General features: G+C 41.8%; 1 protein-coding gene across 3 annotated transcripts in view; it reads right to left on the reverse strand.

The window, feature by feature from the left end:
• MOB3B (MOB kinase activator 3B) overlaps positions 1–26,395 on the reverse strand; it is a 105,669-nt gene that overhangs the window by 19,155 nt on the left and 60,119 nt on the right. For all 3 annotated transcript variants that reach the window (XR_010069135.1, XM_063320720.1, XM_063320721.1), the window contains exon 4: positions 9,491–9,693. Coding sequence is in view for 2 of the 3 variants with exons in the window: in XM_063320720.1 (XP_063176790.1) it covers positions 9,491–9,693 (203 nt within the window). In the remaining variant the exon portion in view is untranslated. The remainder of the gene's footprint in view (positions 1–9,490; positions 9,694–26,395) is intronic.

Here is a 26,395-nt window from a genome sequence, read left to right on the forward strand (position 1 = left end):
CTCTATGACTTTGTGATAAGTAACAGAATTTAAAGCAACTATAAGCAATAACCTTGTAGGAAAATGAAATTATTAGGTAAATTAATACTGTGATTTGTACTTCTGAACACAAATGTACCTGAATTTTGAACAGTTTTAGAATAGCCATATGCCTAATTTACATGCCTAAAGAGAGCCATTGAACACAAAAACACACACACGTTCGCAAACCACCTCTGATTCAGTTATCCATATGTACATGCATCAATATGCGTAGACACACAGTATGTGTGTACCCAATGGTATTAGTTCTGCATCTACTGGCACATGTAACTGTTGGGCACAGTTTTCTACAAGGCACATGGTAAATATTTAGCAAGTGAATTTTGCATTAAGAGAGGCTGACAGTCAATTCCATCTAGCAGAGGGCATGGTGTGCCGTTTTGTGGGAGGACAGACAAAAGCACGTCAGAAGGGATGGGAGAGCTAGGTGCCACCTTCTGCAGAACAAGCTATTTGGGCTGGGCTTGCCTGGTCTTATCAGAGTGTCAGGGAGTCGCCAGCTCTCCCTCTGAATGCCCCAGCGTCAAGGCATGAGGAAAGCGGGAAGAAAAGCTTTTCATACAGAAGCTTCACTGATAGATTTTTGGATCAGAATCTGTTAATGATAGATTAAATAGGGAATGATCAGCTATCCCTCTGGAACACAAGCAGCATCTATGACTCTGAACAAGACTAAGCCTTTCGTGTTCCCTGCCTAAAATTTAAGCCATCCAGACAGCACGCAGAACTCACTAGGAAATCTACAAGGATAAAAGGCCAGAGATATCTTTAGGACAATGTGTTAATATTATTGTTGTCTTGCTTCTTGTAAGTGCTATAATACAGGACACTTCAGAAGGATCTGAAGGGCTGTACTTCGATGGCAATGAGCAGCAATATAAAAATAGGATTGGGCAGGTATAAAGGATAGTGATAACAAGAACACAGCGACTTTAATGAAATTAGTTATCCTCTGCTCTTGAGCTCAAACTGTCCTCTACTGACTGGCAAATAACTTCTATTTCACAGTCTATTGATTTATGAGTACCATCACTGCTTTCATAAAGATTGTAAATGGACGTATGGAGAAAACAGACATATGGAGAAAATGGACTGTTTCACCTGAGTGTACCCTCATCAAAATGCCAATACTTTGCCATATTTTGTTAAGCCGGCTACTGCTGATACTTTCCACTGTGAGCACTGGACGGGGCTAGTGCCAGACGGGCTATGTTCATGGTATTTCTACTATGTCTATGGCATTTCTGGCAAAGAAGTGCCTGATGAGTAAACATTTTTTGTGGTATAGACAAAGAAGCAGCAAAACCACTAATTATTTTGTGAAAAGATGTACTGTTTGTAGAAAATTGGATATGTAACAGCAGCTGCTTGGGCCTCATGCACAGTAGTGACAGGGCTGTAGGACAGATATTTATGCCTTGTTATAGTGCTGGCAAAGCAAAAAGCATAAAAGAGAAAGTCTTCAGTGATCACCCGAGCACCACCTGCCTATGGTACTTTTAATTAGCTCATCCTGAAACAGGGTGCTTGGAGAAACTCTAGAAACTTGGAGAAAATGCAGACTTCTTGATTTGGTATCCTGACGTCTGTGTGATGTCCTGAACACCTGGCAGGACTAGCACTACCAACTGCTGCAAGCCCAAACTCCCAGATGAAGGTAGGGACACTCACTCTTCCAGCATACAGTGAAGGACAATACTTTGGGCTGTTTTTGTGCCGTCAGAAGTGCAGGATACCACAAAAGCCATTACAATTCCCCCAGCTCCATGTTTCTGCCACCTGTCTTGTGCCAATATTAGACAGTGTTGTAACTGCTCAAGAAAGTGTCCTAGCAAAAATTCCAGCTGTTCAAGGAGTTAGTCAATAGGACCTGCTGGGAAACTGCCCTCAGGCACAAGGGAGCAGAACAGAGCTGTCAGGTCTTTAAGGACACTTTCCACAGAGCACGAGAGCTCTTGATCCCCAGGTGTAAGAAATCAGGAAAGGAAGGCAAGAGACCGGCATAGCTGAGTTGAGATCTGCTGCTCAAACTAAAGGGTAAGAAGGAAACACACAGGCAGTGGAAGCAGGAACAGGTATCCTGGGAAGAGTATGGGCATGCTGCCTGGTTGTGTAGGGATGGGGTCAGGACAGCCAAGGCGCAGCTAGAGCTGAACTTGTCAAGGGATGCAAATAATACTAAGAAGGGCTTCTACAGCTCTTCTGTAGAAAGGGCTTAAAATGACCATAGAACTATACCTTAAATGTTTTTGGCTTTTTAAAAATAGATTATGGAAGATACTAGCCAAAAGGCCTGGAGATGTAAAAAACATCTTTTCACAAACAGTGCCCAACATAAGACAGCACTTCTGACATCCCTGCTGTAAATACAAAAAGAACTCTTCCTTTCCCCCTTATAGTTTTTGGTTCTTCTGCTAAACGTGCCCACAAACCTGTCAGTTAATATATCCATGGGGTGCAGAGCACCCTACAGCAGCACACAAAGCAGCATATTGTGTAATACTACAGTTGTTGGAAAACCAGCACAGGAACATACCACCTGTGACTGCAGGGCTAGATTTTTCTGTGAATTCTGTAAGAAGATCTGGAATAATTCCACGGACTGAAAAGAAAGTGCCTCATATTTCTGTCAGTGTCACCAGAGCATCAACGCAGCTCTGAATTACAAAATATAAGAGGGTAGAGTTATAGTCATTACGCAAACCTCAAAGTGTAATTTCCTGAACACATTTAACTTCGAAATCTTCTGCCATGCAGTCCATAATAGGTTTTTCAAAATATTATATAATATTGCTTCCTAGGGGGCAAAAAGAGAGAGGAAAAAAACCCCACAACCCCCCCCCCAAAAAAACCCAACTGAACAGAGTTTAATGATTAGGTTAATGTATTAAACACGCATCTCTTTACTCAGTAGACTGCCTGGACAAGCACTAGAAATTCCATTCAGAAAGTTTTCCATAGAGATGTGAAAAAAACCACATTTAGATGGTTACTTTTAAGCAGCCCCAAATATGGATTAAAATGTTATCAGAAGCCAATTATGCTATAAAGCTTTTACACTGAGAACACTGGAAAATATGGCAGAAAAACCTTACTGGTTTTGCACATCCCACAGAGGAAGCCCATCCTCATGGAGGCAATTATCAGCTTCACCATTTTTATACACTCAGCTCTACTGACTGCCACCACTTCCAGCCCCAATGCTATCCGATTGCTGCCATGGCCCATCGTCTATGCATTTAAATGAAATCAGCATTTTAACAGTTATCAGAATAGCACATGTAAATAATATCATTCTCTATTTTTCTCCACTGAAGTGTAATTTTTACTTTTTGTTCTAATTAAAAAAAAATTTTATAAAAAATGAATTCTGAGGAAAAGGTCAATGTTGTCACAGGATGAGATTAAAAAAAAAAAAAAAAAAGACTTCTGGAGAATGAGCAAAGCAGATGGCCACATTCTGCTGTCTTTTACCCCTGTCCTCAGAGGCAAATTTCACTGCCATCAATAGTTTCCAAAGTTATGTAGGAATCTGCTGGGAATCTGACTGCTTTGCAATATGTTTATGGGTATTTCTGAAAAGAGCACAAAATCTTTGCTCTGTAAGAGGACACTACACTGGTTAAACAAAAATGTACAAAAATGGCATATACTGGTATCTCTGGCAAACAGATTTGTGCATTTGACAGTTCCTAATAGTTGTGAGAGAAGCAAATGTACTCAAAGCACGTGAATCATTCCTTCCTTTTTGGTAGGGTCCTCCTCCCACATCACCTCCCACCACACATTGGCACAATATGAATGCTTGACCTGCCCACAGTTTTGTAACTGGGTGGCCACAGAGAGATGAAATATACTTGGGTTTGCCATCTACATTTTTTATTAGAACGTGAGTTTCAGAGTGCCTATTGAATATACAAGCCCTGCACACATTCTCAGGCCCTCCATGACATTGCATAGATACACACAGCAAAAAGACTAAATATCTTTTTTTTCCCTATCTCTCCTTTTTTGAGATGTAATTTAAGGTTATGTTAATGAGTAATGCTCAACAGTGAGAAAAAGAGACAGGTCCACACCTCCCACAAATTAAAAAAAAAACAAAACAAATGCATCTTGGGAACTTTGTTCCTCCAAGAGAATTACACCATGTTCAGATCTCCAAATTTAACACTGAAATTTCACCATGTTGTCAGCTATTTGTTTTTTGTTTTTTTTTTAAACTTAACTCTGACAAACACAAGGCACAGTGAAAAATCAGGCAAATTAAAATGCACAGATTAAGAAATCAAATCAAGATACTGCAATACAGACAGATCAAGGCTGAGAAGCTGGGAGCAAACGGCTGCATCACCAACTAACTGTTACCCAACAAAATGCTTTGCACTGAGATTCAGTCACAGATCTCTAAGGCTTCTGAATGAGAAGGCTCTTACATGACCGAGGGAGAAGTACAGCTGCTGCTTTGCCTCTGTCTCTCTGACAGGCACCTTCCTTCTTGGGCCGGGGGGTGGGGGGCGTGGGGGAAACAACCACGATGTGGTTTAATGCCTCTCTGGCATTAATTTTATTGCTTTTCAGAAGGTTTTAGTTTTTTCTTCCCCCCTTCCTTTCTGGATGTCATGTTGCTGTAGCTGCACTGTTCCTTGGGTTTCATGACGGGAGCTGTGCCTGCTCCAGCTGGGCTTGGACTGCAGCAGTAAACTGGCTCCGCAACCACCAAGCCAAACCAGGCACATCAAGGGGGTCACCAGCAACTGATAAAAAAGACACCCCACCCCCTCACACTGAGGAATGGAAAGAGGAATTCTTTTTCTTTGAAACAGTGTTATTTATATCAGAGAACTTCTGTGACCTGATGCTGCCACATCACTAGAAGACACTTTGAAATGAAAGATTCCTTCAGGAGGGTCCTGCTCTACTATAGCAGTACTTTACTCCTGCTAAGTTAGCCTGTCTTTTCTGAGATGGGAGAAATGGAAAGTGATGTGTATCAGAGAAGGTACTTGCCTCTCTTCAGTGGAAAATCAGATTTATGATGATTTATGCCATGCTGAGCTAAAGAAATCAAAAACTATTTGGAAGGGATTATGTTGCCTTCCATACAGCAGCTTGTATTCCTTAAAAGTGAAAAAAGTTGATAAAGTGACCTGTCCCAGCAAAATATATTAAAAACAGGTCTCAAGTTATATCTTAACTGAAAAGAGCTACACCTTTCTCAAGTGGGGGCATACAGTATATGGTTATATATATTGAGAACACTTCAATAAGGTGTTCTATGAAGCAGTTCTGAAGATATCCAATCTACCCCGAGAGAGAAGGGGAACAAGGGTCTGATCTGTAGTTCAGAGCCCAGACTAACACTGCTAGTTTCATGGGATGCCTACAGAGCTAGAAAGCATGACGGTGTGGTGGTTGTACACTCCATTTTCACCAGTGGAACTCCTAAAGCAACAGCAAAGCAAATCAGCGAATGCCAAGTTAAGGAACACAGAAGTTTTGGTCTTCCCATTCCTTTTGTATGTGTCAAGGATCCAGCAGCTGCTGAAGGTAGGAAATTGAACTAGGAGCAAGCTCTACTCTTATTACAACCCTTATTTCATGACATCAGAGTACCTTGCAAACACTGTTGAATTCAGGTTCACAATACTTCTGTCAAATGCTAAATATTTTTATATTACACATGGGAAAAATCATGAAGAGAGCTATTACCCGGAGACAGGCAAGAAACCCACAACAAAACTGCAAACAGAAAGCAAGGCTTTAACCAACAGATTGCGTATGAGTGACTTTGCAGAGGATGCTTTGTACTGGGCATAACTGGCAGGGTTTTGGTAGTAGGGGGCTACAGGGTGACTTGTTGTGGTGGGAGGTCACGAACTGCACTCGGACAGTTATAGCTAATTCCAGCTGCCCCTGAAACCACTGCAAATAACCCACCATGTGCCAAATCTTCAACCAGTCAGAGAAGCACATGGTGTCTCTGCTCACAGATATTTAAGAAAGCAGCAGCCGCTGAGAGGAGAAGATATATGGCTGGTGGCACTGTTGGGGATGGGGCTGGAGATGCATTCTAGTGCCAGAGCAGGCACACCCCTGAAGGGACTGTAGGTCATGGGCAACCCGCTCCAGAGCAGGGACACCACGGAGGGACTATGTCCCACGGTAAACTCATGCTGGAGTGGAGGAAAACAAGTAAGAAGTAAGCAGCAGCACACACATCCTCAGTCTCCTTCATCGCCCCCCACCTCTCAGAGTAGCTGACTGTAATACGCAGCAAAACCAAGGTGAGCTGAGACCTGGAAGGGGGGAAGAAAAGTTTTTTACTGAGTTAGAGCCTAGGGAAGAAAGGTATTTCTTCACAAAGTGTTTTGTTTAGTTGTCTCTTCTTCCTCGATACCCAGATGTGTAAGCCAAAGTTTTGTTAACTGTCAATAAATTAAGTAAAATTCCCTGAACCAAGGCTGTTTTGCTCATAATGTGCTTAAAAAGTACTCTGGTGTATTTCTTAAGTCCTACATAGTATGAAATCTGTTGCTAGAGAAAAGTGATCACAGGAAGGAAGGAGAGGGGCATTACTCACTGTAGCCGGGCTGCAACAGTAAGTTACTGTGCTGAGGCAGCTGCATTAAGATTCTCACTAAAATGCACTTTTAGTGTTTCAAGTACCCAACACAAGCAGTCACCTACACAGGGTGAGGGTGGGATGGAGGTAACAGGCACCAGCCCACTAGACAGTTTTGGTCGTGGGAAGAAGCTCAGAAGTGAACTGAGGTGAACTACTGCCAGTGGGAAATAAAGCTGGTCACAGAGGGAGCCAGCACAAAGCAGATGCCATGTCTTAAAATTCAAACCTTGGTTTATTTCCTGATAGCCTCCCCATGGAAGCATGCCTTTAATGTCTTCTGAGAGCTCTCACAGTGCAGACTGCCTTGTCTGCCTGTTAGCTGCAGAAAAGGGCAGACATGCTTTCAGACGACTTCTTTTTACCCAAATTAACCAATTGGACATGCTTTTTTTTTTTCCTCAGGACCACCTGTGGGGTCAGTGACTGTGACAGCTTCCTATTTTGTCCCCACATAAAACAGCTCTACGAAAGACTAGGGAATCTGTCAAATTAACATAGTGATGGGAATGGGAAAAAGATAAGCAGCATTTTAAACTGCATCTCCCTTTGACTGCAGAAAGGACAAGTTATGCAACTCCCGAATGGGAGGGGGAACCCTATTTGACTCATTTGCTTCACTCATTTTATAACTGCTGTACTGAGTTGCAAAAGGCTGATAAAATCTATTTTAAACAAAGAACATAAGTTCTGCAGGCTAATATTACTATTCACCTACTGCCTGCTTCCACAATTATTCTCCATTCTTGAAGTTATGTTGATAAATCAGCTGCTTTTTTGTTTATTAAAGCATGTGTCAGTCTGTTTATTTAATCAGCTCTTAGCCCATTTTTTAATTAAGGGAGATAATGTGGGCTCATTTCCTGCCATGGTGAACCTGGCAGGGCACAGGTTATCCTCAAATACTGCATTAAAATTCAAGATTATTTGTAACGTCTGCTTTTGTTTGGCAACTCCTTCCCTCCTCTCTGCCCAGCTGAAGACAAAAATACAGATGTATGGGGTTTTTTTTTGCATTTCCACATGGCTGACACCCACCTAAGTCAAGGACAGAAAGATGGAAGCAGGTGGAGCTCCGTCAGTTTGCTGACATGGTGCCTCCTCAGTGCAGGTGAAACATTTTTCTGGGAGACCTGCGTCCCAGCAAAGTTAATAATACCTCATCATATGATGACCCTAAGGATAATTTTGTGAAGGGAGGGAATGCTGGAATGGAAGGGGAAAGCACGCACCAGTTGGAGCACATTCTAGCTTGCTCTGCTGCTGGAGTTGGGCCACCTCCTGAGCCACTCTGGCCCCAATCCTTTGTCCGTCTGCTTAGTGCAGGAATATTGCTAACCACCAACTGCAGCATTAAATAATTTTTGTGCTCTCTGTATTCCAAAGCAAGCAAGGATCTCGTAATGGCCTTAAGACAGCCACTCTTCCTAGCTCTGAGATATCCTGCCTCTTATCCTCCTGATTGTGACACATCCTTGGCGTTTAATAGCTACAGCTAACATAGGATCACTACTCTGGCAGCCAAGTTCTCTTAGCAGGGCTTGCTTCTATCCCTTAGGACAAATTTAGAGGGCATATTAAGTTTTCCTATCTAAAAAGATACCATAGATGCACTGCAAGTTATGAATACACACCATATGCAGTCTTTTAGCAGGCCTTGTGAACTGCTGAAAACAAGACCATCTATTTTGTCTCACTTTACAGGCTCTCCTTCAATCAACATAACCATATACATGCACCACACCTGTCACAGCTCTGGCTTCTGCAGAAACGCAGGCAAACATCACTTTGCCATACTTTCAGAACCGTTTCATACCAACTAAGCTATACACCTCTTTGCAATGTGCCTTTATGTGGAACAACTGAAAACTTGACGTGGCCCTGGGCAGCCCTCTCTAGGTGACACCACTTTGAGCATTTGGACTACATGATATCCATAGGTGCCAGCCAACCTCAGCCGTTCTGTGATTCTGTGGAAAAAAAAATCCCAATGGTTCTAGCACTTCATCAATAAGCTGTATGACACAGTATTTTCCAGACTTTGACCCATGGAGAAATGTTACCCTGATCCCTTTTAAAGCTGGCTAAATGCCCACAGTGAAGGTTTGCGCATACACTGCTTTCTGAATTGTGCCTTACTTTTCCTTCTCTACTTACACTTTTATTTCATTTGCATGTTCAAGCAAGAGCAAAAGCACTTCCATTTTTGGAGCCTTACTGTTGGAAACAATGAATTCAATTTTGATCTTTTTCAGTCCAAAAGGAAGCGTCTGGTTTTGTTACACTGCTAATTGTCTGAACCTCTGTCTCACCTCATCTGTCTCACTTAGACCTAGAGTGTGCTCTGGATCTAACACACTCAATGCCTTCACAAACACCTACTTAAAGATTAAAAAAAATCCACAAAATAATTCATTTTTATATAGACCACTGTTCCCTTCACATGCATTCAAATGATTGCTGTGAGTACCATGCTGTTACTGACCAACGAAAAAAGACAGAACAAAATTGTATATAAAATACATAGTACAGGAAGAAGCAGAAGACAAATGAACTTCTATTTTCAAATGGCAGTATTTCCCACCTTGTACTTTTCCTTATGAAATACACTGCACTTTTTCTACTGAGCCTACTGAGCATCACACAAATACTGCAGCAGATGGAATGGGTCTATGGACAGAAACAAGACTTCATCCCTTTAAATTGCCTGAGTTCAATCATGGACTTTATTGCCAGAGGAAACAAACTGCAACAAGTGTGGGAATGGCTCAGTGAAGGGAGGCGGAAAATTTCCCAAAGCTTTCCCCCAGACCCGACACTTACCAAAGGCTCCAGTTCTTTGCGGTCTATGAGGTTGAACTCTGTCACAAAGTAATAAAAATGCTTGTAACAGGTATTGACATGGGCCTCTGCCCCCATAAGGATGATACGATCAAAGTGATGGATGTAGACGTGAACGAACACCCGAAAAAGCCGGCAGAGTATCTTCTTGCAGATCTGAAGGAAGTTCTTTGGGAAGGGAACACCTGTGAACAGAGAAGGCAGGGTTGTCATAACCATCCTGTCATCCTCCCACGACAACAGCTTTGGAGCAAAACATGAGTTTGTAACTGCAACCTAGGTTATGACTTCCTAGGCTTCCCTTTCAATCCAGAAGATCACTTAATATGTATATTTATCTGTCTGCTAGCACCAAAGATAACCAAATACTTAAGCAACTTTAACATATCAAGACCGACAGGTACTCATCCTTTTTCCCTGAATAATTTAATGTACACCCAGTATTGTAATGTACACCCAGTATTGTGATGTCCAGAAATGTGATTTTCACTGCAGTGCACACTGTCCCAGTAATATCACTGGCTTTACATCCTGAGATGGCTGTTCCCCAGACTGATACACACAGAAGTTGTTGTAGAAGTGATAGACATTCTCCTGCTCATCTTAGTCAACGGTGGTATTTCACAGCGTCAAATTTAATACCGAATTTGAAATAACTGACTGAAGGACAGACCTCTTTGCTTTCACCTTCCTCCCAGTTATGTGTGCCAATCTAATTACTCTTCTAATAGAAAAACTCTTGAAGAGACAACAGCTCTTCCAAAATACCTTAGTCACACCACTTTGCAGCTGGAGACTCCAATGCAGCAGCAAAAGCAATGCTTGCAAGTAAACAGCCAGGTAAAACCACCTTCATTGAAGACAGATCTTGCATGGCATTGTGTACCACTGAGCTGCCCCAAAAAGCTGAAGGGTTCATCTCCTGCTATGATTGTGACTCAGACTTTAGTGCCACACTTGAAACTCTACTGCTACTTTGCTTTCTTGCACATCCTCCTGATTTTTTTAGTTAATGTTTTAGTTATATTTGAATTACATGTAGCGATAGGACAAGGGGCAATGGTTTTAAACTACAGCGGGGTAGGTTTAGATTAGACATTAGGAAGAAGTTCTTTACACTGAGGGTGGTGAGACACTGGCCCATGTTGCCCAGAGAGGTGGTGGAGGCCCCATCCCTGGAGACATTCAAGGCCAGGCTTGATGAGGCTCTGAGCAACCTGATCTAGTTAAAGATATCCCTGCTTACTACAGGGGGGCTGGAGGAGATGACCATTAAAGGTCCCTTCCAACCCAACACGTTCTGTGATTCTACATAACTGTAGTTATTGCTTTTTTAAAAAAAAACAAAAAAACTCACAGCTAACCAAACCCATACTTCCTAAAAGCCCAGCTCATGCTCTCAACAAGAAAAAAACTTATTATTTGCAGAAAGAAAATGGAGATATTAAATTAACACTGTTGCAAGCTTTCTAGTTTTCAAATTTTAGGCTCCTGTTAAATACCGCTCAGCACTCTTAAGAGTGGTGAATTAGTGGACAATGTGCCCAGTTTCACTGAGGAGGACATGAGGACATACAGGGAGAATTTCCATACTGAGAACAGATTTTTGATTATAGATTACATAGACGATCAGCTGTGGCTGTAACAGTCTGGGTGCCATCAGCAGAAACACGTGCCTTGTTCTGGACTCCCTGGTAGGCCACGGAGGTCCCAGGGTACATCCCCCGGGGATGTGAACACCGCTTTGTCTGCGGGCACGCAAGAGGGGAAGCCCATCATCACGCACAAGTGTCCTGCTCAGGGTATCCCTGACCTGCCTCTACATTTGCCAACGCTGAAGTGCAGATAACGTGGGAAAGCATCTTGGGTTTTTTTTGGCCTGTAAAGGATTCAGCAGAGGCAAGTCTTGAGAGATGCAGTGCAGCCCTTCTTACTCCTGATGTACAAACCAGGGACCAGCGAAATAGCTGCATCTATCAAAGCACAACTACTTTATCACCTCAGGAAATGTTTGCTTTTGGTTGTCACATCCATTCATCTCAATGCTATGCATAATATTGAAGGCCACAGAGGAGGAGGCCTAAATGCTGAAGTTATGACACTAAGCTACGGAAATGATAATATGTATAGATATCTTGGCAATATTTGAGTCAAAACTCCATAGGATTAGCCAAACACCTGGATTATAACAAACGACTGTTGTTATTTCCAAGGGCAAAATAAATACAATCTATCAAAAAACATAACAAAAGCCCCAGTTAGCCGCTTATTAACCAGGGAGATCACATTTCAGCCATTAGAGCATAGCTAAATTCAGGAATGATTACAGCAGCAGCCTGTTTTACATTTTTGTTAAAGCTACCCAAGCCAGAATTTTAAAAATACACCCAACAAAATGTTGAGTCTTAGAAGGTGGGAAGGGGAATAGCTAGCACTTGTTACTGCAGGCTAGTTCGCTGAACTGAGAGATGAATTCTTGAAGGTATACATTTTCTGATCCAGAATAGGCACGTCACAAAATAGAGAATAATTAGTTTTATCTTCCATGAGTTGACATATCATTGTTACTGAAGAATGTTACCATAATGAAGAAACTCATACTTCTATATTAACCGACTAAAACAAGATGAATAAAATAAGCTGACAAATCCTTTAACTTCTCTGCATCCCATGTTCCCACTTAACAGTTACAGGCAGTTAAGTGCAAAGGCCTTAAAGCACTGTTTCTGCTGCGAGTGAGGACTTTTCATCTATCAGCTTTTTAGATGTGTTAGGCAGTCAATTTGAGGACACGGAAACAACACGCAGAAAAAAAAAATAGCCGGTTCAGAACAGCCTAGGGTACATAATAAACTTGCAGTGTTCCCCTTGCTCCTCACGTGCATTAAGTTTTCAGACAGGCCTTGTATCTTCATTTGCCATTGCAGAACTTCTCCAATTCTGCAAAGCTACCTCTGCTTCATTTGCTCTTAAACATTGCTGCTACAGCAGATTTATCACCTAGCTACAGCAGAATCCATGACGACTCTCTGACTTCTCTCCCCTTCCTGCAGAACTGGTTTATGAACTGACATGGTATCTTGAACAGTTAACAAGTGCCTCCTTGTGCCACTGAAAGCAACTGGTAGCTGTGCAGTGAGCTGGACTCCTCAGCCTTGGAGAACCTGCCAGCCGGTCTGTCCCTGGAGCATGGAGGAGGCCCACAGTCTGGTCAGCCTCAAGGTACAGATGAGCACACACAGGTGGCTACAGCACTAGATTAAACATACACTCTTGCAGCTCTATGTCTTCAAAATTAGACAAAAGGATGGGAGAAAGGATTTCTGTAAGAAAAATTTTAATCTAATACAACAGAACAGAGTCTGATTTCAGTCACAGTAGCATGAATCCAAAGTAATGCCATCAAAATTTAAAAAATCAGAGCGATATGATTCTAGATTTATATTCTGAGGTCAGAATTTGGCCTAATGTTTTGTTCCCACTGCAACTGCTATAGTTATAAATAAATCAACCACAGAATGTAATCATTACAACTGTCTCTTGGGAACGCAATAGCTTAGATTTAGATCCTTGACTTGTTAAGGAGTCTGCTCTCTGTCCTTCAGCTCAGCCACAGTAGCCTTTGCCTTCTCCCCCTCCAAGCCCTCATTTACCATGGAGTCCAGGTTTAATAATTCCTTTCCTGGAACTGTGTAGTTAAAAAAGGAAAGGAAGAAAAAAAAAACAACACGCAAACCACCAAAAGCCCAAGTATTTATTTAAACTTTGGATGCTTTGCAACAGTGAAAAATATTTCCAAGAAGAAAGAAGACTGTCTTAGTATCTGCAAGGCAATACTGTAAAAAGACAGAATATAAACCCATGAAATTAAATTACTAAATTGTGGTTATTAAAAGGCAAGGAAATACAAAGACGGCACTGAAATTTTTGCACTAGCTGCTACTTGCTGAAAAAAGTATTTCTGGATGAGTGAACTGGCGGTGTTGATTCATTCATAGGCTGAGCCCCAGTGCTGCTGTATAAGAAGAAAGTAACAGACAGGTTCTCTTTGTTAATCTGGTGTTCAAAACCCCAGAGCTTCCCATTATGTCCCAAGAACGTGCAAGCAGCTTTCAAATGATCCCAGTCGCACCACAGAAGCTCATTTAACTCAGGGTTGTATGTGCAATTGGGAAACAATTCAGGAGGGGGTAGATAGGCATGGTGTAACCAGTAACAAACACGGCCAGCACGACTCTACCTACAATTCTCTGGAGTGTGTGCTGGACTTGTCAGTGCTGTACTAATAGATGGTCTCCTCCTGCAGGAAAGCTGCACCCAAATACCCTGGTGACAGATACACCACAGCAGCACAGGGCAACAATCAGGTCGTTTCCCCCGTGCTCCAGCCTCCCCATACTCCCTTCAACTTTTTGCTTCTGTTGACTTGATAGAAAAGGCTGCTCCTAACATGAGCAGGCCTCTCCATAACTTCCAAAATTCAGCTTGCCTGATCCATTTATCAAGCTCTTTTCCATTGGAAAATGAAGGGATTTTCCCCTCCTTTTTAAAAACAGCTTTATTCCCACAGCTCTCTGTAGGCTATCAACTTCATTCCTTACCTGTTCTTAACTTGCTATCAGGTGATGTGCTCCTGTGCCAGGGTGAGCATCTAGATCTAATCTATCCACCAAACAGACATACAGCACAGTGCTAATAAAGACAGGCATGTGATTGATCTGTTGTGCTATTTCTCTGAGTATTCCACATACATGACTACTGCAGACAGTGTCATGGCGCTCCTCTCATGACACTTGCTCCCCAAAAGCACTATTACGACTGCTCTCTGCTCAAAAGGCTGGTCACAATATCAGGGGAAAGTATGCGGACCATCTTGTGCAGTGAATTAATGGTCTGTTCGTTCAAAACATAGTTTTCATGCCATGATGAAGGTCCTTATTTAAAGCCTCTTGATACAAAACCTGTTTTTTGTATGATGAAAAAAACCAAACAACAGTGGGATAAGACAGAAAGACTAAAAGATAAAGAAACTAAATTAGGTGAGGATAACAGAGGGTAACTAAAGGTCTAGGATGAATAAGACAGGCAAGAAGTCTGTCTCATTTACTATATGGCAATCTTGAATGTTCTTACTTCACTATGTATCAGCCTCCCCTGAAGCAGGTCAGTTGCACAGGTTAGAGCGGACAAAGAAGAAAAGTCATGATACAGTTTGTCTTTGTTGCCTGATTCATTTATCTCCAGGCAAGAGTCAGAATGTATATGGTCCCAGAAAGCCCACACTGAGGAACCAGAGAGAATCACCCAGACTTTTTGCCTGTACTGTTACATGCGGTTCTCAGCTGGCTTACACTCTTGCCTGTAACATGCAGTGAGAATGACTGCCCAGTTAAATCTTCTGTGATGCCAGACACATGAGCATCTTTGACCTTATGCATTTTTGTGGTTTGAAGTCTTGCCTTCCTCAAGGGAAGCATGTAAGCCCTTTGGCAATTGTGCAGAAATTTTGCTGCACATTCAAAGATCCTCCTAAAGGCCACAGTCGTAATTCATTCTTTTTTAAAAAATACACATGTGGGAAGAAAGAGAGACTCCCTTCTCCATTGGCAAAAGGATTCACACTATACCATTGCAAACACAGCTTAAAAACACACCAACCTGTGAAAGTAAGAATTTTTTCCAGTTTTATAATAAGGAGGAAGAAAACAGTGTTACCAGAAACTGACCATTTGGAGAAGGCAGCTGAAGCAAACCCTTCATCCCCTCTTCCCTCCATGTTTTCCTTCTCCTATCTCTGCCCCAAGTACAAAAATTTGCAAAAATTTGCAAAAAATGCCCTCGACTATTGCTGGAAGCTTTGCTGCAAAAACACCTATCCTGATCCAAACTGATGTTTAATGTTATCTCAGCGTGTTAGTCAAGGAAGTGTCTGTCTCAAGGGCCAGTGAAAACAATGTCAGTTTTGCTGAACTTTGTTCCTCACATAAATAAGCAGGCAGCTGCAAAATATTAGGGATAAACTAGACTACCATGTACCTACATCCTCCTGATACTGCCCTCCTTTCTGCTTTTGTATCAGAGAGAGCAGAAGAAAGAAAAAGGTTACATGGCTTTCTAAGCAAAATGATGACCTTTTCTCTTTTTAAGCAGGACTGCCTCTAACAGTGTTACTCTTGAGTAAATAAATCAGCAGTCTGACTGTCACGTCTTCAACAAAGGTACTCGTGTGCTGTCCTGGAGAGAACTCTAAATGCAACCGGGTGCAGATCAGAAAACTATCTGAGGCTTTGCACTACTTAAACATCCACAACAGTTCTCCCTGCTGCTGCATATCACGAAATGGGTGATGGCACTAAATTTTGCCATTTAATTAACAACTTCATTAGAAGAGATGTCTTACAATGCAAATGCTGTGAAACACCTAAGTATGCAAAGGAATTGACTCTGAAATCAGAGGACAGAGGCACCTAAATCCTTGTGCTGCATAAGCCAGATCCCTTGGATTTTAAGCAAATTTACAGTGGCAGTTCCTGACTACAAACTGACCCCTTCTCTGTTACTTACTGCTTCTGCTTCTGCTGCTGCAGAGGAACAGAGGAGAAACACTGCAATGCCAGACAGCAGAATAATCTTGCTGCCTGTACCAAGCAAGGCTAGTTTTACCCCAGACAATAATCAGGCTGGTAAACCCATTAGAATAGATCTGCAGGTCTTGAAGGCAATGAGAGCACTGAATGCCACAGAGCGCTGCAGAACCATGGTTGTGTGACAGTGTAATTCATCAGACACATTTATCTGCCCTGGAAGATCCATCTTTGCCATAGTAACAAAATGAGATTTCTTGGAGCATTGCATTTCAACAACTTTATCTGACATGAATATATACACAGTATAAATAGGTTTGGAGAGCCATTATAATTATTTAGAGCTCTCCCTGCCCTAACAGAAACTATAGTACAGGTGAACAAAATGTAGCCTCTTCTGTGACAGAAAATATAGCAGTTATTTAGCAGTATAACAGCCTAGGATGGGAAAAGAGAGTTTATTAACCAGATGAGTGAACATAAGGAAAATGTATGCATGAACACTAGAGCCTGGTCAAGATACCAATCGAAAAACTTTCCTCCTCCCCTGGCAGATTGTTAATAGTTTTGTTCCTGTAGCACTTACCACGGCCTGACGATTTCTGGGTAATGACATGGTTTTGGCTTTCCATGCTGAGTGCACCACTGGCCTGCATGGCTTTTATTTTTCTTATTAACTTCTGATGTCTTCAGGAAACAAACATTCTGGTTGCCCATTAATTTTACAGGGACACTGCAAGAAATGTGCTGTTCTAAGGGCCCCTCTTGAGCTTACCGATGCAGCAAGATGCAGCAAGATGAAACATTATCAGAAGCAGCAAGCAACATGGTCCTGGAGATGCACTCAGAATCAGGCAAAACAGCCTCCTGTCTCCCAGACAAGATCTCCCAGCAGTTAACTGAAAAACAGAGGCCTTACGTCTGCCAAAACTCATGGCATGACACTAACAAGTAGCAGGAGGTGAAAGGTTAGTATCACAAAAGAAACATTTGCTCTTCAAATGATTACTGTGCTAAATTCCTTTTCAGAAGGCCATTGGAAGAAACATTCAGGCAGTTCTAACCCCTCAGATCACATGCCCTGTGTCTCCTAATACAAGTCATTTTCTGGCCCTTCCATATCTGTGCTGAATTAGGAATCTTTTATATGTATGAGAATATCCTCAGTGCGTATCAATAGTTCCTTACAGAGGTGATTTAGAAGTTCTGAATAAGTTATTTTCCCCTCCGGTAAAATGTAGCTCTTTCAAGATATAAGGAGAGACCATTATATAGCAGCATGCAAGGGAAGTTCAGTGGAAGATCGGAAGTTCTGACCCAGAAAACTATGAACAAAAAAACCCAAGAACAGAATCCTGGTCCCTGACTTTGCTTGAGTTAATCCTGATTTACCACAGCGCAGCCTGGAATAAAGTCCAGCATCCTGGGAGAGAATTCTGCAGAATGACAAGCAAGAGCCAGTCGGGGCTTTTAAATCTGCTTTTACATGTTTTAACTATTTTTGCTTTTATAACATGGGATCTGGGTGTAACACAACAGATGCTTTTCACTACTCTGTTTTTACAACTGTTAAAGGGTTGTAAAATTGAATGAACCCATCAGCTGAAGAAAAAAGAACCAAGCAACCCCCTTCCAGCACACTTAAGCACTCTCAAACATGAGAGCTAAGCCAGATTCACTCTTCAGAAGTCTGTAACTGCAACCTGAGCAACCCTGTCTTCAGTTACTGCCGGCCCATGCCCTTGCTCAGTCGAGGATCCCGCACGGCACCCCAAGTTTTGCTTCTCCTGTTTTCTCAGAACTACCTTACTGGAAGAGGTCAGTCCCTCACTCCCATGTAAACACTAACTGATGTTCAAACACTACACGGGATATCCCACTTTCCTCTGAGGAACGCTCTGTGCGTGCCTGGTACGCACGGGTTGCACCAGGTTCAGTGCCAAAGGCAGTGGTGACTGTTTTTGTTTTAGAGCAGAGCCAGAGAAGGTAGCATTGTCTGTCTTTTATCACTCAGGGTTTTTTTGCAGTATTTCCTGAGCTAAGGACACTCAAAACTCTTTCCACTGTTTTGCAGGGAACTATGTTTATCAATAGAAAGCTAGTGAATCTGGGCAGCTGGACTCTTTGTGCCATCTTGAAGCCACTGTGCTGAACGGAAGAGAAGACTTGCAATGTCAGAAGGCAGCAGAAGACACAGCACACCTCTGTAGCCCAGTGGGTGAAGTCCTGCTCGTGGAAATGCTCCTGCATTTTGCAATAACGTATTTATCTCATGAAAGGAATCATTCTGGAATCGGAACCAGAGTACACAGGCCTTTATGCTCACAGGCGACAAGACTTTCCAAGAGATTTCAGGTTATGTCAGCAGGCAGATGCACACACACAAATCCACAAATCCACATGTGCAAACACTCCCACACACAATCATACTGTGAAGCCTGTGTAAAACCTATCATTGACTGAGAGGTTTTGGATCCAGTGAAATTCCAAAACAGGAACTAAAGCCATTTAAAGAGGATTTGACTATTTTGATTGCGTATGCACCTATAAGACTATCTTTACTGTTAAAGTACAGGCCAATGACACTTGGATTTACAAGCCACTCAAAACCTACTATTGCCTATGAAAAAGGGCTACTATCATTTAAACAGATTCTTCTAATATGTCATGAATAGATAAGATCTGTCTCATCAGATGCCTAGAGCTCCATCTGGTACCTGGAAATCAAAAGAAGCTTTACCACTAATTTCATTGAAAATGAGTCTGGAAAATCAACGAGCAAAAGTATACTGTTACTTTTAAAGCATCATGAAGCTAAGCAGCATAACATTATTTTAATGTCTCTGGCAAAGGACAATGACAGAAACAATTTCAAAAGTTGCATTAAATTGATCACAACAAACTACTTTTGCAAAATTCATGTGCTAATTAAAATTTTTGAATGAAAATAAATCAAATGTACTACAGGACCAAAAGTTTTCAAATAAAACAACTGAAAGGAATATTTTAAAACATAACTAGCCAAAAATAAGTTGTTTTGCTCTATTATCAAATTCATCTGAGAAAGGGAAGCCCCTTGATTTCACTAGAGTAGAATTTTCTCTTGAACAGATCTTTTACAGGGTTAATACACTCTGAATCCTTCCCTAGCTCAGCATCCACACACCAATTCCCACTCACCAAAATTTGATATATCAAAGATTTTTGACAGACTCGAACACTGTCTTTAGAAGAAACACCTCAGGCCTCACTAGTCATGGGCAACATCATCTTATCAACAGATCTTTTGACTATTATATAAAGAACATTTCTACATTGCAACAGCTTCAGCTGCATGAACTCTTCTTTGGGTCTTGAAAACTGCCTGTAAACTTTTTCTGTTACTCCATTTAACGCCTAATGAACATCACAGAACTGAAAAAAAAATACAGCGAAGATTATTTTAGCTTAATATCTTTTTGTAGAACGTAGAAAGTAGTTCTGCATTACTTACTGCTATTTCATTCACAAGAAGAACATGAAAACACTCATTAGGCCTTAATTTTCATAAATGAAAAGCTAAAGAAATTCAAACATGGAATCATAAAATGATTCTTTAGGGTGCCTGCTTTCCATACAAATTAATAACATACTTTTTTATGTATGCTAGAAAAACAGCATATACCCCCACCCCATTCTGCAGACACACAATGAATGCCATCTAGACTTCTGCCTTTCCTTTCACCTTAGATCCAAAATTGAAATACTGGTTAGGACCTCACATTGTTTTTATTATTGTCATGGTTTCAGCTGGGATGGAGTTAACTTTCTTGACAGGAGTTGGTGTGGGGCTATGCTTTGGATTTGGGATGAGAGCAGTGTTGATGGTGCACTGGTGTGTCTGGTTGTTGCTAAGCTGTCAAGGCCTTTTCTGCTCCTCACACAGCCCCACCAGCGAGCAGGCTGGGGTGCACAAGAAGTGGAGAGGGGACACAGCTGGACAGGTGACCCCAACTGACCAAAAGAATACTCCATGCCATACAACGTCATGATCAGTATATAAAGCTGGGGGAAGAAGGAAGGAGGGGACATTTGGAGTGATGGCGATTGTCTTCCCAAGTAACTGTTACGCATGATGGAGCCCTGCTTTCCTGGAGATGGCTGAGCACCTGCCTGCCGATGGGAAGCTGTGAATTAATTCCTTGTTTTACTTTGCTTGCACGCACAGCTTTTGCTTCACCTATTAAACTGTCTTCATCTCAATCCACAAGTTTTTTCTTACTTTTACTCTGCTGATTCTCTCCCCCATCCCAACTGGGGGGAGTGAGCAAGTAGCTGCATGGTCCTAGTTGCTGGCTGTGGTCAAACCACGACAATTATGCAGGGGTAATTTAACTGAATGTGGGGTTTACAGGGATTTGGTTGTTGTTTTTAGCACAGCTTTAGAAATCTACAGTAAGACTAAGTGCACTTACACTAGCAAGGGTGATTACTCCACTTCAGTTACAGAGTTAAACATATACTTTTCAGTTTCTTGCTGAAGAAACTGATTTATCTGTATGTTTGACATTAATCATCACAAACATTAATTTATCTTCATGTTTAATGTTTTAATGTCTATACATTTTTATCTATAGTTTTAACTTAAGTTTACATGATCTCTGCCACTGCTCATATGGTGTCATCAATCACCTTTTAACTTTATGGGCATGTATATGGTCACACTGTAACTAACAGCCTCAAACTTAAAACATCGAAGGACAGACAAAACTTGTGCGTAAAACCTGACAGAGAGCTGGCAGCTTTATGCATCTGGACACTTAACATTTCCTATCTGTAAAGCTGGATGATGAGCGAATGTGGTCTTGACTCAGCGATTATCCTTCATCATTAAAAAGTGAAGCACACAGCAGCACAGGTGCCAGCTGCCACTTCTGTTGTGCTTGCAGGCTTTGAGTCTGTGTGTTCAGGCTCTGAGCACCAATGAACTGTGTAAGATGCTGAGCACCTACACCTCAGACAGTGCTGCCAAAGACAAATTAACTACTAGCACCTGGAGTGAAGTCATCTCTGCATTACTGGAAAAAAGGACTGCCAAGAACTGGATGAGGAGCTTCAAACTACTACAGACCCATGTCTCTGATACATGATTACTAGCAGAGTTCTGACAGGCCGGTGTGCTGGCAGGCAAGGACAGACTTTCAAAAAGGGTTTCGCTTTTGCATTTTGAAGAGTATCTGTAGGTGCTGGCCTCAATCCTCTTCCATGGAAAAAAAAACCCAAAACAACCCAACATTAATAAATCATACAGAAAATGGATTTCTTATTTCTTCCTGCTTACTCACAAGAGACCTGTTTGTACTTTTGATTTCTAAAATCCCAAGGACAGCATCGATAGTATTCTCTTAAATCCTCCTCTCACCCTCAGGACTTCCAGTTCAGTGTGACTTAAAACATTAGATCTTCATGACAGTGAACAGGCCAGCCTGCCAACCTACCCTTTAATGATGTTCCAGGAAGCTGAATGTTAGGAAATAATGCCTAATGGAGTGCAATTTGTTATGACTATACTGGAGAACTCCACCTGTGACAGAACATTCAGAGAGGCCTTGGAGTTCACATGCTCAAGGCACTGTGCCTTTTTCTTTCCTCCTGTCTCAGAGATAAACACAGCAGCAGTTGTGAATTTGCTGACAGCAACAGCTTAGCATGGCCATGGAAGTGGGACTGTTTAAAGAACAGTAGCAGTAAACTCAAACATTTTCACAGCAAGGAGGTTATTGCTAGTAACTGTAATAAGATAAAACTGATGGTCTGCAAAGGCCAAGTACTTGATTTTCTCTCCTCGGATCACACAGTTCTGTCAGCACAAGAGCAAAACACTGAGCAAAACATTTAATTTTTAACAAGAGCATGGTGTGAACTGTGGGTGCGCCGCAAGAGGCTACTGCATGAGAAGTGGAAGCAGGGGAAGGGATCGAGTGAAGTATTGTTACATGTCCACAGTTTCAGTACAGTGCCTTCATACGCAAATACACAGAGGCTTGCTGAACCTTAAAAGTAGATTTCTACAAACGCTAACTAAACAATTGTGAACTTAAGACAATATATTCTTTAAGGAATTGGTTATTTGTGCATTCCCTGAGATCCAGCAGGTTCACCTATTACATTTGGAACTAGATGATATCTAAGGTCTCTTTACTGAAAGAGTGGTCAGGCACTGGAACACCCTGCCCAGGGAGGTGGTTGAGTCACCGTCCCTAGAGGTATTTAAGAAACATCTAGATGTGGCACTTCAGGGCATGCTCTAGTGGCAGAGATTGTAGGGGTTTTTTTGTGTGTGTAGGGTTGGACTCGATGATCTCAAAGCTCCTTTCCAACCATGAAGATTCTATGATTCTATGATTTAAGAATTAAGACATGACTCTGAGGAACAGAGAAAGTATTGAGGACGCTCTGCAGCCCACCACTCAGATTCAGCATAGATCTGTGCTGGAAAATACAACGACATTCAAAGAAAAATTATTACAGACTGTGTTCAAAAAAATTCTGTAACAAACATGCTATATTGAGGGTAAAAACCTAGACAGAACAGAAGTGGTAAGAAGAAAGAGATGGCTGTTATATTCCATTTGGCCTTCACAGAATGAGACTACATTGTAGTGTTGTTCAATATGCAGGGCACGGAATTTCACGTAGTAATTTCTACATCAAGTCATACTTCCTGGCTACATCATGGTTAGGAATCCACTCATTGTTTCCTAGAAATGTCACCTTTTGTATTATAAAAAAAAACAGTAAATATGAATAAATGTTCAACGGCAGCACTGCATCAGTATGGACAGTCCATTATTATACATTCTAGTACAGTTTCTAAATTTCTGCTTAAGAAAACTGAGTTAAGTTTACCCTGAGCCCAATGGATACAACTGCATTGCTCTCCACAGGCTTAAGGTCATTGTTAATCTGTTTATTTTTCCCCTGAAAGCATCACCATGATTAGAGTCTTCCACCCCTGCTCTGTTTACAGCACAGATGTTTTCAGGATGCACTATTTCGTCAGTAATGAAACTTTTCCAGTGGGACTATTCCCAGGACAACGCACATACCAGTCTCGGAGCGTGGTCAACATATTCCAAACATTGTGAAGGCTGCAAGACGTTAAAAAATGACTTTGTGCCCAGATCTCTCCAAGGTCTTAAGAGATCATGCTGCCTTAGGGAGTGTGGGGAACTCTTAGGGCACTATCGCAAGTGTTCCTACAAGGACATTTTTTCTTGCAGCACTTATGCTCCTGCAGTCATTTGGCTATGTGAAAAATTGGGCTGGTTTTATGTACATGTATACACAAAATCTTTTAATAACTATCCCGAATTTAAATGCAAGGTTTGAGCCTTCTCGATTCTGCAGAAAAAAAAGTTTGAAATGTTGACACTAAAGACAAAATTCAGAAGACTAAGCAAATGAAATGAATTTAAAAATCTGGTCCTTTCCAGTTATTAAGACAGACTCAGTCAAAAGATACCTTTTAAGGTGTATTTAAGTTTGCATAGAGGATGACTGAAGAGTACACAGAGACAGAGTACACAGACACACTGACCCCATTGTGTGTTCATCCATTCAAAATTTGCTATGGACAAAAAACTGCTACAGTTTTAGAAATTCTCCAGACCATCATCGAGTCACAGTAAGTCCCTACAGAAGTGTTGCTGCTACTGTGGAGAGTATCACTTAAAAACCACAAAACAGAGGGAAAAAATTAATATTTTTTTTGTATATATATATATTTAAAAAGAAAGCTCTCTCTGAATATAGATCATGAAGCAGTATGTACAGTCCATAATATTTTCACATCCTTCCTAGCAGTAAACTTTGGGTTAGAATAAAGGCTGCATCAATCCCTGAACCTTAGATGTCTGTGGCACCTGGCCAATTCAAAAAATCTGTTTACCACACAGATGTTTTCAGGATGCACTACTAAGCACTAAGAGCAGCTGAAGCATCTCTGCTGAACTTTCTGGTGGAAAAAGGAGAACATGTAGCAGTTCTAGAAATATTAAAGAGAGAAACCCAAGTGCAAAATGCGTAGCCTCATTAGTCAGCATACAGATCAACCTTCCAGATCCACTTACCTTTAAATTACTGGTTTTAGTTAAATTTAAGCTGTTCCAACTGAGAACATACAATTAAAAGGTTCTCTTTAATTTTTCTAGCAGAATCTCTGTGACAAAGAAGGACAATTTCTGCCATTCTGATTTCTAATCGCTTTAGAAACCCCATAGTTTGGGGAGAAAGAGGAGATAACATGACCTCCGAAGGTAACTTCCCTAAACTAGTCTTTGAGTATGTATGTGATTCCATTCAAGCATCACACTCCTGTTGTCAGAAAGCTCGGGGGGGTCAGTAAAAATAAAAAAATACACAACGTAAGGATGGCTGATGGCAAGATTCCCTAATATTACCATTGCCCACTTTACGTCTTTGGTCTTGGGTGTCTACCTGAAGAGGTGTAGATGTAGGCACGTGCTTAATATAGAAGGTATGATTTTGTGGAATCATACATGATTTGTGCTTTCTTTCATTTTTCATTCTCTCTTTTGCTCTACTTACTTGATATTTTCCTCATGTTAACAGCAAGATACTGCTCCATGCAAGTAGTGGATTGCAAAGCTCTCTTTAGTCCTGCAGGCCTCCAAGGCTGACCCTTGTCCTCTTCTTGATTACTTGTATAAAAGAAAACTTTCTAGAGTCAAATTATTCGTCTAACAATATGATTTCGTTTTGATGCCTTACCAAATTTCTTCATTAGCTTGCTTATTTTTGTGAACTTTCTAATGGCTGTAAATTTATTTAGCATTTTTGTTCGCCCACTTGTATTATTCTCATATGAGACAAGAAAACTCTGAAAATCATATTCAGACAAAAACCAGAAAAAATAACAACCAGTATTTTTTCTTAGACACTTCTGGCTCTTGTTTACAAACTTAGAATGTGAGGACTGGCAAAACTCTAACTGATTTCATGAGGTTATCCTTACCGTTCTAACCCCCACAATACGAGAGAAATAAGCAGTACATATTGAAATTGCCATGAAGTTTAGCTTCTATTACAATAGACTGAAAATTAATGGCTTCTGATTTATGGGTAATCCATATAGATCACAGAATCATAGAATGGTTTGGGTTGCAAAGGACCTTAAAGATCATCTACTTCCAAGCCCCCTGCCCTGGGCAGGGACACCTCCCACTAGACTGAGTTGCTCAAAGCCCCATCCAGCCTGGTCTTGAACACTTCCAGGGATGGGGCATCCACAACTTCTCTGGGCAACCTGTTCCAGTGTCTCACCACCTACACAGTGAAGTTCTTCCTTATATCTGATCTAAATCTCCCCTCTTTCAGTTTAAAACCATGACCCCTCATCCTATTACAACACTTCCTCATCAAGGGTCCCCCCCCATCTTTCCTGTAGGCCCCCTTTAGGTACTGGAAGGGTCTATAAGGTCTCCCTGGAGCCTTCTCTTCTCCAGGCTGAACAACCCCAACTCCCTCAGCCTGTCTTCATAGGAGAAGTGCTCCAGCCCTCACATCATCTTTGTGGTCCTCCTCTGGAGTCGCTCCAATAGGTCCACGTCCTTCTTATGTTGAGGGCCCCAGAGCTGGATGCAATACTCCAGATGGGGTCTCACAAGAGTCGAGCAGAGAGGCAGAGTCACCTCCTTTGACCTGCTGGCCACGCTTCTTTTGATGCAGCCCAGGATGTGGTTGGCTTTCTGGACTGCGAGTGCACATTGTTGGCTCATGTTGAGCTTCTCATCCACCAACACCCCCAAGTCCTTCTCCTCAGGGCTGTTCTGAATCCACTCTCGCCTAGCCTGTATTTGTGCTTGGGACTGCCCCGGCCCACCTGCAGGACCTTGCACTTGGCCTTATTGAACTTCACGAGGTTCGCACGGGCCCACCTCTCAAGCCTGTCCAGGTCCCTCTGGATGGCATCCCTTCCCTCCAGCACGATGACTGCTCCACACAGCTTGGTGTCATTGGCAAACTTGCTGACGGTGCGCTCAATCCCACTGTCACTGACAAAGATGTTAAACAGCACCAGTGCCAATACTGACCCCTGAGGAACTCCACTCATCAGTGGTCTCCACTTGGACATCAAGCCGCTGGCTGTAACTCTCTGAGTGCGGCCATCCAGACAATTCCTTATCTACTGAGTAGTCCATCCATCAAATCCATTTCTCTCCAATTTATAGACAAGGAAGTTATGTGGGACAGCGCCAAATGCTTTGCACAAATCCAGGTACATGACATCTGTTGCTCTTCC

The sequence above is a fragment of the Chroicocephalus ridibundus genome, chromosome Z, assembly GCF_963924245.1.
Source record: "Chroicocephalus ridibundus chromosome Z, bChrRid1.1, whole genome shotgun sequence".
NCBI lineage: Eukaryota > Metazoa > Chordata > Aves > Charadriiformes > Laridae > Chroicocephalus > Chroicocephalus ridibundus.